General features: G+C 51.9%; 4 protein-coding genes across 4 annotated transcripts; 3 read left to right on the top strand and 1 right to left on the bottom strand.

The window, feature by feature from the left end:
• Nucleotides 1-162: 162 nt before the first annotated feature.
• Nucleotides 163-1,923, top strand: M431DRAFT_112608 (hypothetical protein). Its single transcript, XM_024911841.1, has 4 exons — nt 163-499; nt 567-856; nt 918-1,033; nt 1,090-1,923. The coding sequence occupies exons 1-4, from the start codon at nt 208-210 to the stop codon at nt 1,787-1,789; spliced, it is 1,398 nt and encodes a 465-aa protein (XP_024776723.1). The 5' UTR covers nt 163-207; the 3' UTR covers nt 1,790-1,923.
• Nucleotides 1,924-2,542: 619 nt separating this feature from the next.
• M431DRAFT_81278 (hypothetical protein) lies at nt 2,543-3,091 on the top strand (the record flags this gene model as incomplete). Its single annotated transcript, XM_024923022.1, has 1 exon — nt 2,543-3,091. One exon carries the CDS (start codon nt 2,543-2,545, stop codon nt 3,089-3,091), a length of 549 nt encoding a protein of 182 aa, XP_024776722.1.
• An 853-nt stretch (nt 3,092-3,944) lies between these two features.
• Nucleotides 3,945-4,892, bottom strand: M431DRAFT_80244 (hypothetical protein; the record flags this gene model as incomplete). Its single annotated transcript, XM_024922921.1, has 5 exons — nt 3,945-4,235; nt 4,301-4,492; nt 4,549-4,554; nt 4,622-4,700; nt 4,858-4,892. The coding sequence occupies 5 exons, from the start codon at nt 4,890-4,892 to the stop codon at nt 3,945-3,947; spliced, it is 603 nt and encodes a 200-aa protein (XP_024776721.1).
• A 5,111-nt stretch (nt 4,893-10,003) lies between these two features.
• On the top strand, nt 10,004-12,890 carry M431DRAFT_506783 (hypothetical protein). The gene is made up of 2 exons (XM_024918861.1): nt 10,004-10,257; nt 10,315-12,890. Exons 1-2 carry the CDS (start codon nt 10,054-10,056, stop codon nt 12,547-12,549), a joined length of 2,439 nt encoding a protein of 812 aa, XP_024776720.1. The 5' UTR covers nt 10,004-10,053; the 3' UTR covers nt 12,550-12,890.
• The last annotated feature ends 433 nt before the right edge of the window (nt 12,891-13,323 follow it).

Raw genomic sequence — 13,323 nt, 5'->3', positions numbered from 1 at the left:
GGGAATCATGTGGAGCGACAAGCCCACCCTACCAGGATTGGTGCTAAAATAGGGACTGGAGATTCTCGGCAGGCTACCCGAGCATTTATTAATGCGGCTCCCCGTCTCCGAATCTACATCTATGCAACTAAAACTTGGTCTTTTCAAACTACTATTTCGAATTCAAATTCCTCTTTGTTTCACTAAAACTTGTCTGGACAGTTCATCATGGGCTCTAAGCAATTCTCCTTTGTCAACATCTCACACCCAGAAGAGAGTCGAAGCCGCCACAATCTGGCCTACGTTCGTCGCCATGTCATGGCAGACGTCGGTCGTTCGAAGCGCAAAAAGCCAAGATATAAGATTATTCCTCTTGAAGTCGCTTCTAGAGAAGATGCATCTGAGGCAAAGCCAGTGAAGATTGAGGCGGCTGAGTCACCACCTCTTGGGAGAATGCCACCGTCGTTTCAATTACATCTCGTTGACGCGAATGCTCGTGCTTGCGAACTTGTCAGCTTCAGTAAGTGTTTAATCATACAACTTATTTATAATTGTTACTGGGAATTACATTCTAACGCACATCGTAGTGGCTGCCGAGGCCGACTACGTATATCGACCGTTCCGCACCTCATGGGTTCAAATCGGCCTCTCAGATCCAACCGCATTTGATCTATGGCTTGCGCAGGCCATTGTGATTCGAGGTCGTGCTGCACAGGAAGATATTACATCCTGTCCCGGTGTGGAGTATTTAAGCAACCCCGAGGCGAATAAGTACTACAGTAGATCACTCAACCAGCTATCCCGTCGACTGAGTAGTCGCGAAGAGTGTGTAAGCATGGGCGTCATAGCAATTATTATGGGATTTATATGCATTGATGTAAGAAACCCTCAGCAGTTGTTTTATTCCAACCAGACTCTAAAGACTTTACCTTGTCTAGACACGTGTGGGAAACTGGAGTCGGTATTCTATGCATATGAATGGTTTGGAGCGAATATACCATCTTCGCAACGGGTTCGACGAATTAGACAGGGGAATTGCATTAATGGCTTTTTTGTGAGTATCTGCACATGATAGAATCAAGATTCCTACAACTGCTAACAAGTGAGTAGTGTTGATTTAATGGGAGCTTCCATGCTCGATCGGTATCCTCGATTTCCCATTCCGAAACACTGCGTTAATCCTTCGGAAATGAATTATGAAAGCGACATGTCAGATACGTTACAAATTTTACTCAACGATGCCAAAACGATAGCACCTAAAGGAGAGCGGATATACGCTATGCTCAGAGTAACAGCATCAGTCATCGCGATGGTCAATCGGAACGCCAATGACCCCCTATTCTGGACCCATGACGCGGCTCTGGCCGAGAAATTGGGGTCTGCGAGTCATTTTATACTATCAATACCCAAATCTCCAGAAGACGACCCGCATACAGACCATCCTGTCTTTGTTGTGCAGAGAATGGTACAGCTCGCATGCTTGATGGTCATGTCAAAGTTGAAGCAATTGGCGTCTTTCCACTGGGCCGATATAGACCCCATTGGAGACCGGCTTGGCAAACTACTTCAAGTGCCTTGTTACGAGGTTCCTGTACAGCTCCAACAAATACGTCTCTGGGCGATTGTGATAGCTTGCTCATTACTGGATCCCGAAGCACAAGTTCCGTTTCTTATCGAATTGAGGCAGTCAATAAGAGCGCTGGGCTATCACACTGCCGAGGAGGCAGTTGAATATGTCAAAAACCTTCTCTGGCTTGAAAATATAGACATCGTTGCAGCAGAGAGCCTATACGGATGTTGTAATCTATAATCGGTGTATTGAATGGTGGGAGAATATATAAAACATGAGATGATGGCGTCGATATTGATCAATCAGCAATTGGGGAGAGAGGACCTGTAACTGTACAATAGATGATATACATGAAATTATTAGGAAAATTAATTATGACCAAATCCTACTTATTCTATTAACATGGTGTTGCATTGGCAAGAAATGATGCTAGTGTACTCTGTACTGGAGAGCAGAGTTGAAACCGATTCCAAGTTCCATTACCAACCTCACAACAAAGAGATTGTTCAACTGAGGGAAAAAATAAAAATTGATTAATTATATAGTGGAAAAACATAAATTTAAATAAAATTAAAAATAACAAACACATCTTTCAGTTCAATACCCTTGCTGTAACTTTCATCGCGAGACTTACAGCAGAATAGTTTAGCCGGATTTAAGTTTATCCGCCACGCACCATCATCGCATTTTCTCTGGCGATAGCGTCAAGTAAAGCTTCGGCAAACCACACGAGCAAAGCGACAAACAGCCCCATTCCTGCTGTCTTTTCCCATCCCACATCGATATCCAGGAAGAGGAGGGAAGAATTGAGCCGGGCCTCGCTCTAGACACACTCAATTCGAATCCAAGGAGCGGGCACCCAAACATCTTCGCCTCAAATCGTCCCACAAAGATTCTCAACACCAAGGCGAGATTCGTTGAATCCCAATCTCCTTCCTCCCTCGAGAGATACAAACAACAAATCAACATCTCCAACTCAACACTCTCTCCAAAATGGCATCCTCTTCCCTCACCGGGCTCTTCAGCCGCCTCTCCCTCCTCTCACGAACCACCACAACCACAACCATGACAACAACCCCCCGCCTCTTCTCGACAACCTCCTCCTCCCTCGCCCGCAAACTTCCCACCCCAGCCTCCGCCCCCAAAGCCGCCCGCCGCAACCGCTCGGCCCCGAAATCCGAAAACTTCAACCGCATCCGCACCCTCCGCCGCAACATGTTCTCCCCGGCGCCCCCTCCCCTGCGCATGGCCCGCCAGCGCTACCTCCGCCACTGGACCATCCACCGCGCCTGGATGCTCTTCCGCCGCAAGCAGCACGAGGCCATCGAGAAGGAGAGGAGCAGGATGCACGCGGGCATGTACAATGCCTGCGAGGAGCTGCGCAAGACGGTCGGGCCTGGGTCTAGGGGCGAGGGATATCTGTACCGAGTCGCCATGGAGAAGAAGGGCGTCTATGGGCTTGAGGGCGTGCCGATAGAGTATGCTAGGTTCCAGACGGATAGCCCTGCGAAAGAGCCGTGGAATCACGACTGGAAGAGGTAGAGAAGGGAACGATATGGGAGCTTGCAGGAGAGAAAAAAAAAAGGAAGAAATGAAATAGACGCCATGTATGAATATGAAGAATTGTATAATACCACCCATGATATATCCAAAATCGATAGCGTGGTCAAAATAAAGTGAGTATAATGGAGAAGAATAAATCACAGGTGATGACATGAGCGTTCAATTGGGAGACTCGACATTCTTATTGCTAGAGTAGCAGAGTAATAAAATCGCCCTCTCCATCATTCACCCTTTTCCGTCCAAAAAAGTCCCATATGCCACAAGAATGGGACAAAAAAAACACAATATACCAGTTATTGATCTATGCCATCCACCATATTAGTACAGAGGTTGAAACCGCCTCGCTTTGAAGCGCTTTTTCTCCGCTGCGACAAAATACGCTTGCCAAACATTTGCGATAAAAACAGCATTTAAAAATCCAAGAGTAAAAAATAAACAGAGCTTTCCAATAAGGTAGACCAGAAAGAACGGCGAAAGGACGGCTGGTAACCTCGACCCCCTCAGGCCGAGACCATGTTCTCGTAGTGGTTGTATGTATGCTTTTATGCAATACTTGATGTGATGTAATCAGCTGCAATTCCAAGGAAGGAAGAAACATTGGTTTCAAAGGCCGTGTAATGGAGAGAGAAGCATTGCGCTTATACTCTTCTCAGCAGAGATGGAGATAACTGTGCTTTGCCAAGCGGCAACAAGCTTTGAAGATGCAAGCATCATGTCATGGCCTCATTCGTCGAGATGCAGGCTCGTAACGGTGCGTTGTTCGGCCACTTTCCTTTGGCCCAAGTATTTCATGTCGACTTTCGTTCGACGCGTGAGGACAAAATTCCAAGTCCTACAGAACAACGCAACAGCCTGTGCTCTCCCCCTTCTCGAATGTGAGGAGAGCCGCTCGGGTAGCCGCCTCAAACACATCATCAACACCCTCTCCACTCAAACTGGAGCATTCAAGATATCTCTTGGCGCCAATCTCTCGAGCGACGCCCTCGCCGTCGTGCGTAGTGACGAATCGCAATGATTTTTTGCGCATCTCTTCGATAGCAACGGGATCGTCGCGCAGATCTTTCTTCAATCCGACGAGTATGATAGGTACTCCTTCACAAAGGCGAGTAGCTTCCTCAATCCACTAGAATAACAACATTATATCAGCACACAGCGATTCCATCATATGCTGAATGGGCGCCATCGAACCTTGTGTTTGACATTATCAAGAGAATCGGGCGTATCGACAGAGAAGCCTATTAGAATGACATGCGCCTTGGAGTAGGCAAGGGGTCGTAAGCGTTCGTAGTCTTCTTGGCCGGCCGTATCCCACAGAGCAAGCTGCACGGACTTGCCATCTACTCTGCAGTCGGTTACGTAGTTTTCGAAGACGGTGGGAATCTGCATTGGGAGGTTAATCTCGGCTGTGTGGGTGCGCAATCGCGAGCGGAACTCACGTAATGCTACATTATGGTTAGCGACCGCATACACTTTGTCTAGAGTAGAGAGAGAGAGCTTGGAATAACATACTGTAGGAAAATAACCGAGTGTGAAGACGCTGAGTAGACTTGTCTTGCCGCAGGCACCATCTCCGATGATGACGAGTTTCCTGCAAGTTTGGTCTGGTTAGCAAAACAATTCCGTTGTCTAGCAGATTTTGCCATGGCTCAAGCCAAATCATGGGCTCAACACCCGGCATCGAACGAATAGAAAGCCACCAGTGACAGCAATAACAACAATAACAGAGGCATGGACATCGATCGTACCTGCGGATGACATTTTGCGGACTCCCACTAGCCATGTTGAAGCGATGCGATTAAGAGCTGCTGGATATGGATAGATTGGACGGAGAAGTCGTCAAGTGGGAAACGAAAGCGAAAGTAGGCAGGCAGGGCCAGGCGTCGGATTCTTGTGCCAAACGGAACTCCCCCAGTCCCAACGGCCTTGTTCGCCGAAGATCTGTGGATGACGGACAGGACCAGTTTAAAAGCAGTGGCTCCCGGGGCAAATCGAGCTCGATTATCGATGTTATGAATCTTGGTTCGGGAACGCCGCTCTTGTGCTGCCTCCCAGAATCGTACTGTCGCGTCTAGGGGATACGGGTTGGACCAGGGCGGTGGAACGGATTGGTTGGTTGCCAGGCGATTTATCGGAATACGAGCTTGGACGAGTCTCCAGTTATTCGCTGCGGCGAGCGGTCGGCTGCAAAGGACTTTGGCCGCGCCAATGGAGGATCGGATCAGGGCAGGCTAGGGGCAGAAGAATCACACAACTTTGCTGCTGCTGCTGCTGTTGTAAATGAAAGCGAGACAATCAATGTGAGGCAGGAAATAAAAAAGAACGGAGGGAAAAAAAAAGAAAAGGAACAGGCAGGGTTTAAGGGGGGAAAGGCGCTGCTCACGGCGCTATCGTTGCTAAGGCTAAGAGGATAGCATAGCACAGCACAGGTCCTTAGCAAATGCAGCCCAGCAACGTTTCACCAACAAGATGGGCCGCTAGACTGCTGGTGGATCGAGGCCGAGTTGAGGCTTGCGTCTGACGCTGAGGCCGGACTTTACGACTCAAGAAGAGAAGAAGGAGTTCGCGCCAGATTACATAAAGCAGCAAACCGGCCAACCAGCGGCGCAGCTTCGCCTCGGCCATCCCAAAAGTGTCTTGACTTGGGACGGGCTGTACCTTTGCCGGAAGCATTACGGCCACAGTAGCGTTGACTGCTAGTACCTGGCCGGCCGATTGAACTGTCTTACGGAGACGGGGATATTTTTAAAAAGTGGCATTGAAAGTATTAGAGAGGGTTAGTGTTGGTGTCGAGTTCAATAAAGGGAATTATTGCGATGTACATGTATGTAAGCCTGCAATTACTTGCCTCTGGCCGCCCGTCTGTCTATGCGATCTGTCAGTCTATCTCTTGTCTATCTCTTGTTTTCTCTTGCCTGCGCCTCTCCTCGGAGTCGTCCTGATCTTCACTCGGTCGGCGGAATACTACCGATCGTCCCGCTTCCAAGCGAGGCTGAGTCTCGGGCGAATGAGCGACCGCCTTCGAAGCCATGGTGTAACATCACGCATGAGAGCGAAGGCGCTAAGAAAGCAAACAAAGCCTGGCTTTGCAAGTCTATTGGGCGCACGGCTGGATGCTCTGTACGAGAACGCCATGGTGCATTGCAACGCGTCTCGTTTTCTGCCGTCTTTCATGCAGGGACTCGGGTTGATGGCAGGTCAATCCTATGTTATGATATCAGTCCGGGGAACAAAGACGAGAGTGGCCACTGTACTATGGGGGCTATCGCGTTTGCTGCCCGACAAAGCACCAAGGAAGGATTCACTACAGGGCCAGCTAGGGCTGAAATGAGCGCAAGCTTTGCGGGAAAAGAAGCTTCTCGGGGCATTCTGGCGAATAACGAGCCGCCAATGTCAATAGTCTACCCTGTTAATTCATGGCTTGCATCAGGCACTTTGCGGGCTGCTCATGCTCATGTCAACACTGCCCTACGACAAGTAACTACCTAAGCAGGTTACCGTGATTGCTAGTGTAGGCCATGATGGACAATGGTGGGGTTCAGCCCTCTGCAGGATTCTTACCTTGCATGAGCGCCAGACAAACTTCGTGCACTTGGTGCAGATGGGCTTATTTTCAGCTGCCAGCAGACGGGCGGCAAGGCAGAACTAGAGGCCGTTGTGAAGCATTGAATAAAGTGTAAGTGCAGCAAGTCTGGAGATGCTGCGAGAGAGCCCCCTGGCCTGCCTGCTGCCTACGATGCGTCAGCTGCTTGTAGACGTGCGTCCATGTCAATGGATCAGGAGAGTGAACAGCCACTCTGCTTCACCGAATGGCGTTCAAGGCATTTCTAGAGGGTCCTGTCCCAAAGCGGTAGGCTACGTAACTTGACGTAGAGCACGAGGGTCTCTTCTCAATGCGGAAAACGACCAACTAATTCATATCGATAGCCAAGCTACACCCCGAGATGCATTGTTGCCGTCGTGGTAGGTACAGTATCTTTGTAAACAACCTAACTGCCTTTGTACAGAAGACTCCTTGCTTTGTCCAAATTGTGGTACCCGCTTGATATCAAAGGGCTGCATTGATCTGAGTAATCTTTATACGTAGCAACTACTTAAGTAGAGACGTATTGGACGCCGGATCAAGGTAACATCCATCTGTCATCTACCAGGTAGTGATCAGGGTGGCATTACCTATGACGCAGACTCCAGGTGCATCAGCTATGACGATCCATGCCTCAGAGAGCCTTGTGAAAGCGGTAGCGAAATAGCTATCATCCACCACTCTCTGGCATCAGACCATGGCAACAGCCTTGCGAGCAAATGGCAACGTGGTATTACATGGATGTCAATACAGCAGCGAACAGGCAGGCACAGATGCAGCCACACCGAATGAGGCGAGCTGGTAACTATCTGTACGACCTTGATGCCCAACAAATCCGCTGCTCCTTGCATCGCTACATGCTGATCGCAGGACTATCACAGGACTATGTACTCTGTACCGTAGGACTACCACCGCTTCACCCTTGCTTGCCCTTGCACCACAGCTTCAGGCGAGGGGTGACTATGACCCAGCGCTGAACCTGAACCCGAATCCAGGGAGAGCTCGCCCGCTATAAATAGGAAATAGTGTCTGGTATCAAACGCTCTAATCAGACGTCATTGCCAAACAACGACTAAGTTCTGCTGCTTTATGTAAGTTGAAAGGGTGTGTTTTAGCCCAGGCACGTATGGAGTACAGCCACAAGGCAGGGAAAGCGTCAATGCCTCTTTGTATGTACTAACGCAAGTACGGTACCTACCTTAGGTACTCTTTGTAGTAATCCATGTAATGTGATGAATGCGGTGATGTGCGCCCGCCATTGCTCGAAACGAAGCAGGGCAGCGGTACCGATGCCAATCACGGGGTACAGGCACACGCCAGTGACATTGGCCGCGCTGCGTACGATGCACAGCACCGAGTGCCCATGCCCTTGCGATGTTGTACAGGTACTTTGCAGGCCATAAGGGTCCACGCCTGCTGGAAGCACCTGGAAGGACCCCTACAGCACATACTGTATAGCGCCTGTTGGCTCTGTGCTTTGGGCTTTGGTAGGCCCGCCAACCCCAGCGCCTCAGGCACAAAGCCAGATTTCGGCTGCGGATCTGGGTGTTAAAAGGGCATCACGTGCCGTTGCACAGGGTCGCCTTTTCAAATCCAGCGCGAAATCTGATAGACGGCTTTCAGCCCCGGTTTTCGCCAGCCTCAACAGGGACGTCTATTCTTGCATAACAGAAGTACATGCCGCTATGTAACTACACCACACGGTGACTTCCATCGATTTCTGGCCCTCCAAAGCATCGCCCACGACTCTCCCAATCGCCTTCCCCACGCAATCGACGCGAGTTCTCACGACGCGCCGCATCTCACAGGCTCAGGCTCTCGGCCGGGGCTCTTCGAAACCCCCACTGGCGTCATTGCTGACCTAACCCTGAATTGGCTTTGCGGATTGTGAGTGCCTCATTTTGAGTCGCCGGCAACCTCCACCAGCAAACCCAGCCATCGCCATCGATCTCCAACGCTGTGCTTTGCCACCCGCAGCTGGCCTTGTCCTTGACCGTCCGCACGCCCTTCCTGCTGCTGCTCTGTCCTAGTAACCCGACGACTGACTTGCTTGTTTTCTTCCTGCTGCAGGCTGCGTCGTTTTGAGCCGCCCTGGGCCCCCAGTCCCGAGACTTGATGCTCTCAACTGCCTTGCTTCCGTAGATTCACGATGCCGGCCCATCACCAGAAACCGGCCCCCCTCGCGCCGGCATCGCCTCGAAACACTGCCAAATACACTAACAAGGACGGCTCCAAGTTCATCACCGTTCCCAAGGCCAGCCCGTCAGACTCGTCCCGGCCCTCGACGCCCACCATCGCCAAACCCAACAAGGCCCCGCCGCCCGCGGACTCGACAGGCCTCGACACGTCGGCGCCCACGGTAAATCGCAAGAAGCAGAAGCGGCGGCAAAAGGCTGCGGCCAAGGCGGCCGCTGCGCAGGTTGCCAATGGCCATCCCAGCCCCGCTCTCAGCTCCGACAAGCCGATGCCCGCGGACTATGAACTTGTCGCAAGTGACGAGGATGATGACGTTTATGATCTAGCTGACGACGCGGAGCCTATGCCGACGACGAATGGCCACACCATAGATCCTAAAGCTAATAAAAAGAACAAGAAAAAGAAGAAAAAGACCGGTCCCGGTCTCCACGCCGAGGAGATGGATCTGAACCACCATACTCACAACCATCGTTATCACGGGGACGACTTGGCGCCAGCGGCTCCGGCGCCGCGTGGCTCTGGAATGTCTAGGGATAAGATATGGAGTACTAGCAATCACGAGGAGCGCGAGCGTATCAAGGAGTTCTGGCTTGGCCTGGGCGAGGATGACCGGAAATCCTTGGTCAAGGTGGAAAAGGACGCCGTACTAAAGAAGATGAAGGAGCAGCAGAAGCATACGTGTAGCTGTACCGTCTGCGGGAGGAAGCGCACCGCCATCGAGGAGGAACTGGAAGGTCTGTATGATGCATACTATCTCGAGCTCGAGCAGTTTGCAAATCAAGGAGAGGACCCCCCGATGCTACCCCCTCCTCCCCGAGACTTTTCGATCCGCCAAACGCGAGGTTTGCCCGGAGGATATCCCCGGCCTCCCCCAGCTCGCGGTCGAATAGTGGAGCACGTGGGCGACGATGACGAAGAGTTAGAAGAAGCATACAGCGAAGACGAAGCGGAGGACGACGAGTATAGCGACGACGAACCTCCCGAGGAATTTCACGGCTCTCCTGACCGAGACGTAGCTGATTTCTTGACGTTTGGTAACAGTCTCCAAGTCAAGGGTACGCAACTTCTTGAATCACTTCTGCACAGATATGGTAACATGGACTTAGGCGGCATTCTCACCGTGGCGGATGACCTACTCAAAAACGACGGCAGACGCTTCATCGAAATGATGGAGCAGCTTGCGGAACGTCGAATGGCCCGAGAAGAGGACGCGCGAGAGCACTTCGCTCGCGGCTACGGTCATCCCAACGGCTCATACTCCGCTCCTCACAACCATCCTCCTCCTGAAGACGAAGACTACGAGGACGAAGAAGAGGAGGAGGAAGAGGACTACGACGATAGTCAAGACGAGGAGTATGAGGATGAAGAGGTATACTACAACCCATCTGTGATGCCGTCCAAGTTCCATACTGAGTGCTGTTGCCAGGACCCGATGACAGAAGAGCAGCGAATGGAAGAAGGCCGACGCATGTTTCAGATATTCGCCGCCCGCATGTTCGAACAACGAGTACTATCCGCGTACAAAGAGAAAGTGGCCAAGGAGCGTCAAGAAAAGCTACTAGAGGAGCTGGAGGAGGAAAGCCGAGCGGTGGACGAGCAAAAGGCGAAAAAGGCAAAGAATGCTCAAAAGAAGAAGGACAAGGCGGCCCAAAGGAAGCAAGCGCTTGCGGACGAGAAGGCTCGAAAAGAAGCCGAGAAGGCCGCCGAGGAAACCGCCCGAATTGAAGCCGAGAGGAAGAAGATTGCTGAGCAGAAACAGAAAGCCGAAGAGAAACGCAAGCAGAAGGAAGCCCAAAAGAAGGCCGAAGAGGACGCGCGGCTAAAGAAGGAGGCTGAACGACTGCGGCGGATCCACGAGCAGAAAGAGAAGCAAGCCGAAGTGGAACGAAAAGCGCGCGAGGCCAAAGAGCGAGAAAAGAAGCTCAAGGATGAGCAACGCACCAAAGAGCGGGAAGCCCGAGAGCAGAAAGAGCGAGAAGCTCAGGAGCGTAAGGAGAAACAGGAACGCGACAAGCGAGAAAAGGAGGCCAGAGCTGCAAAGTCCCAGAAGGAGTCTCGAGAAGCGGCAGAGGCCGCCAGAGAAGAGCAGCTGCAGCGAGCCAAGGAAGAAAAGGCTGCCCCAAAGGTTTCCTCTGTTCCGGTAGCCCAGACTCAGCCCTCACAGCCTGCCAAGCGTGGAAATCAGCAACAGCAACAGCAGCCTCCCCAGACGGCGCAGACTCCTGTTATCTTGCCCGCAGTCTTGCCTCAACATCCTCCTAATCCAGCAAGCTTCATTTCGCCAAAGATTCCCGTAGCAACTCCGGCAATCCCCAAGGCGCCAACTCCCATACGGCCGAGGACGACGTCTCAGCAACACGGGACCGGGCCGGCAAGCTCATCTGACTCGCAGACAGCATCCGTACCTAGCCAGAGCGCATCACCACATTCTGTCACGCCGGTGTATACCAGCCCTAGTTCGACTGGGCCCGAGAGGAGAATCAGCGCAGGCACTCCGGTCACGATACAGCCAGCTACAATGCCAGGTACACCACCTGGGCTGCCACTGCCCAAGGGCCCAAGCCCATCTGCCCCGTTCCAGCTACCCATGATGAACATGCAGCCTCCTCCAGGGCTGGGTCCCCATGGGCCTCCACCCCCGCCAGGTTTCTCCAACCGGCCGGGTCACGATCCCATTTTCCCGGTAGGGTTTCGACCGAGTCCCGGTCATAATATGATGATTCCGCCGCCTGGTATCAACAGCTCTGCGGTTCGCGGCTATCCACCCGTCACAATGCCCCCTCCCGGGTTCTCACAGCCAACTGGTGACTATCCCATGAACCAAGGCTATCCCATGCCTACCAGAGACGGTCCTGTCATGACACACGGGCGCCAAGGTTCTATTGGATTCGAGAGCGCGCCCGGTACTCCTGGACAGCCGATTGGACGACCAGCACCGATAGGACGTCCTGGCAGCGTCAGTCATGGATATTCGCGTGATAAGGAGGAGGATACGCAGCATCTCGGAAGCCGTGTTCTTGTTGAAGACGATGAGCCATTGGGTGCAGATGCTGGTGTTGGCGGCATGCGTCATCAACCACTAGGACCTCGAGGCGGCTTTGCTGCAGGCCCTTTTATTGACTCGGGATTTCCAATGGGCCACAACCCTTGGGGTCCCATCAACAGCCCTCCGCAGCCTTTCCCTCCCGCTACGGCCCAGCAGCCATTTGCTCTACCGACATTTGGCAATCCAGGCTGGGGTCCTCCAAGCGGCCCACCAGGATTTCATGTTGGATCTCCGAGCGGATTGGGATCCATTCGCGCCCAGCCTCGCCACGTAACAGTGCGCCTGCTACTCTCACAGGCGTGCAAAGAGTTGACAAATTCGGCCACTGCCGACAAGGATGGTTACGTTGATCTGGCAGACATCAAGGGACATGTCAGTCTGGTGTCTGGTGACCCCAGCATCTCGGAACAAGACCTGTTAAACCTTTGCGATACTGTCGGCAGTCTGTCAAATGGTGGGGGATCCTTTGATGTGAAGCAAGATGCTGTGGGGCTCAAGAAGATACGATGGGTTCCTGACACGGACGAGGGGCTAAATCCTCACTTTCGGGCAGTTGGAGCTCCCGGTGAGATTGGCAGTCCTTTGGTAGGCCATGCCTCTTTGCGCGGGATTTAGGCAGATCTCGAAAAGATGCAGCACATGGGAACTGAAGAGAGCCCTTCTAGGCGGATGAACCTATTGGAACGGATCGGTGTTACCCCGTCGTCTGCTACGGCTGAGTCCCAGGCACTTCGCATTGCGATGGGCATGAATACCACGGATACTGCGCAGGCGTCGACAAATTCCCCCTTCGTCGGCTCGATAAATACACACACGCACAGAGACGATGCTTCTCTCTGGCAGAATGATCAGAGTACTATGAGAGGGACGCACAAAAAGGGTATCAGCGAAAACATTACATACAGCGGCTATCATGGGAATGCTACGGATGAAAGCAGTAAAGTGGACACCTGGGTCGGCTTTTACAACCCCCGCAAGAATGGGAGAAGATCTTTGGGCCCTTGATGCTGGATGAGATGCAGCATTTGAGCTTTTTTATTTTTGAAGGGCAGGGGAAGATACGAAAGGGGACCAACATTATGTCGTTACTGGACGTGACGACAAGCTATGAGATAGGCTACTATCAAAGTATCAAATCAGCATGGCGCTTGCGCGTGTTCTTGTGTGATTTTAGACGTGTGTGGGTTTATCATTGGGAGGGGAGACTCGAGAGTAGCAACTAGGTGCGAAAGCGTGTCGACATAAATACCCCCCGGAATAGTGTATTCAATCATAACATTTGTCAAGTCATGATGCGTTTGTTTTATTTCTCTTTCCTGGTGAGATGCTGAATGCGTGCGTCTAAGGTATCAAAATGCCCTTTCGAGGGCATCTGGTATTATATGATTT

Source organism: Trichoderma harzianum (genome assembly GCF_003025095.1).
Source record: "Trichoderma harzianum CBS 226.95 unplaced genomic scaffold M431scaffold_4, whole genome shotgun sequence".
Classification (NCBI taxonomy): domain Eukaryota; kingdom Fungi; phylum Ascomycota; class Sordariomycetes; order Hypocreales; family Hypocreaceae; genus Trichoderma; species Trichoderma harzianum.
This window is presented reverse-complemented; position numbering and strand designations above follow the sequence as displayed.

Excerpts from the sequence above, each read along its gene's own strand:
- M431DRAFT_506783 (XM_024918861.1), top strand. The coding sequence starts at position 10,054 with ATGATGGAGCAGCTTGCGGAACGTCGAATGGCCCGAGAAGAGGACGCG. Across the intron at positions 10,258-10,314 it reads AGGAGTATGAGGATGAAGAG|GACCCGATGACAGAAGAGCA; the intron begins GTATACTACAAC and ends TGCTGTTGCCAG.
- M431DRAFT_112608 (XM_024911841.1), top strand. The coding sequence starts at position 208 with ATGGGCTCTAAGCAATTCTCCTTTGTCAACATCTCACACCCAGAAGAG. Across the intron at positions 500-566 it reads TTGCGAACTTGTCAGCTTCA|TGGCTGCCGAGGCCGACTAC; the intron begins GTAAGTGTTTAA and ends CGCACATCGTAG. Across the intron at positions 857-917 it reads TGGGATTTATATGCATTGAT|ACACGTGTGGGAAACTGGAG; the intron begins GTAAGAAACCCT and ends TACCTTGTCTAG.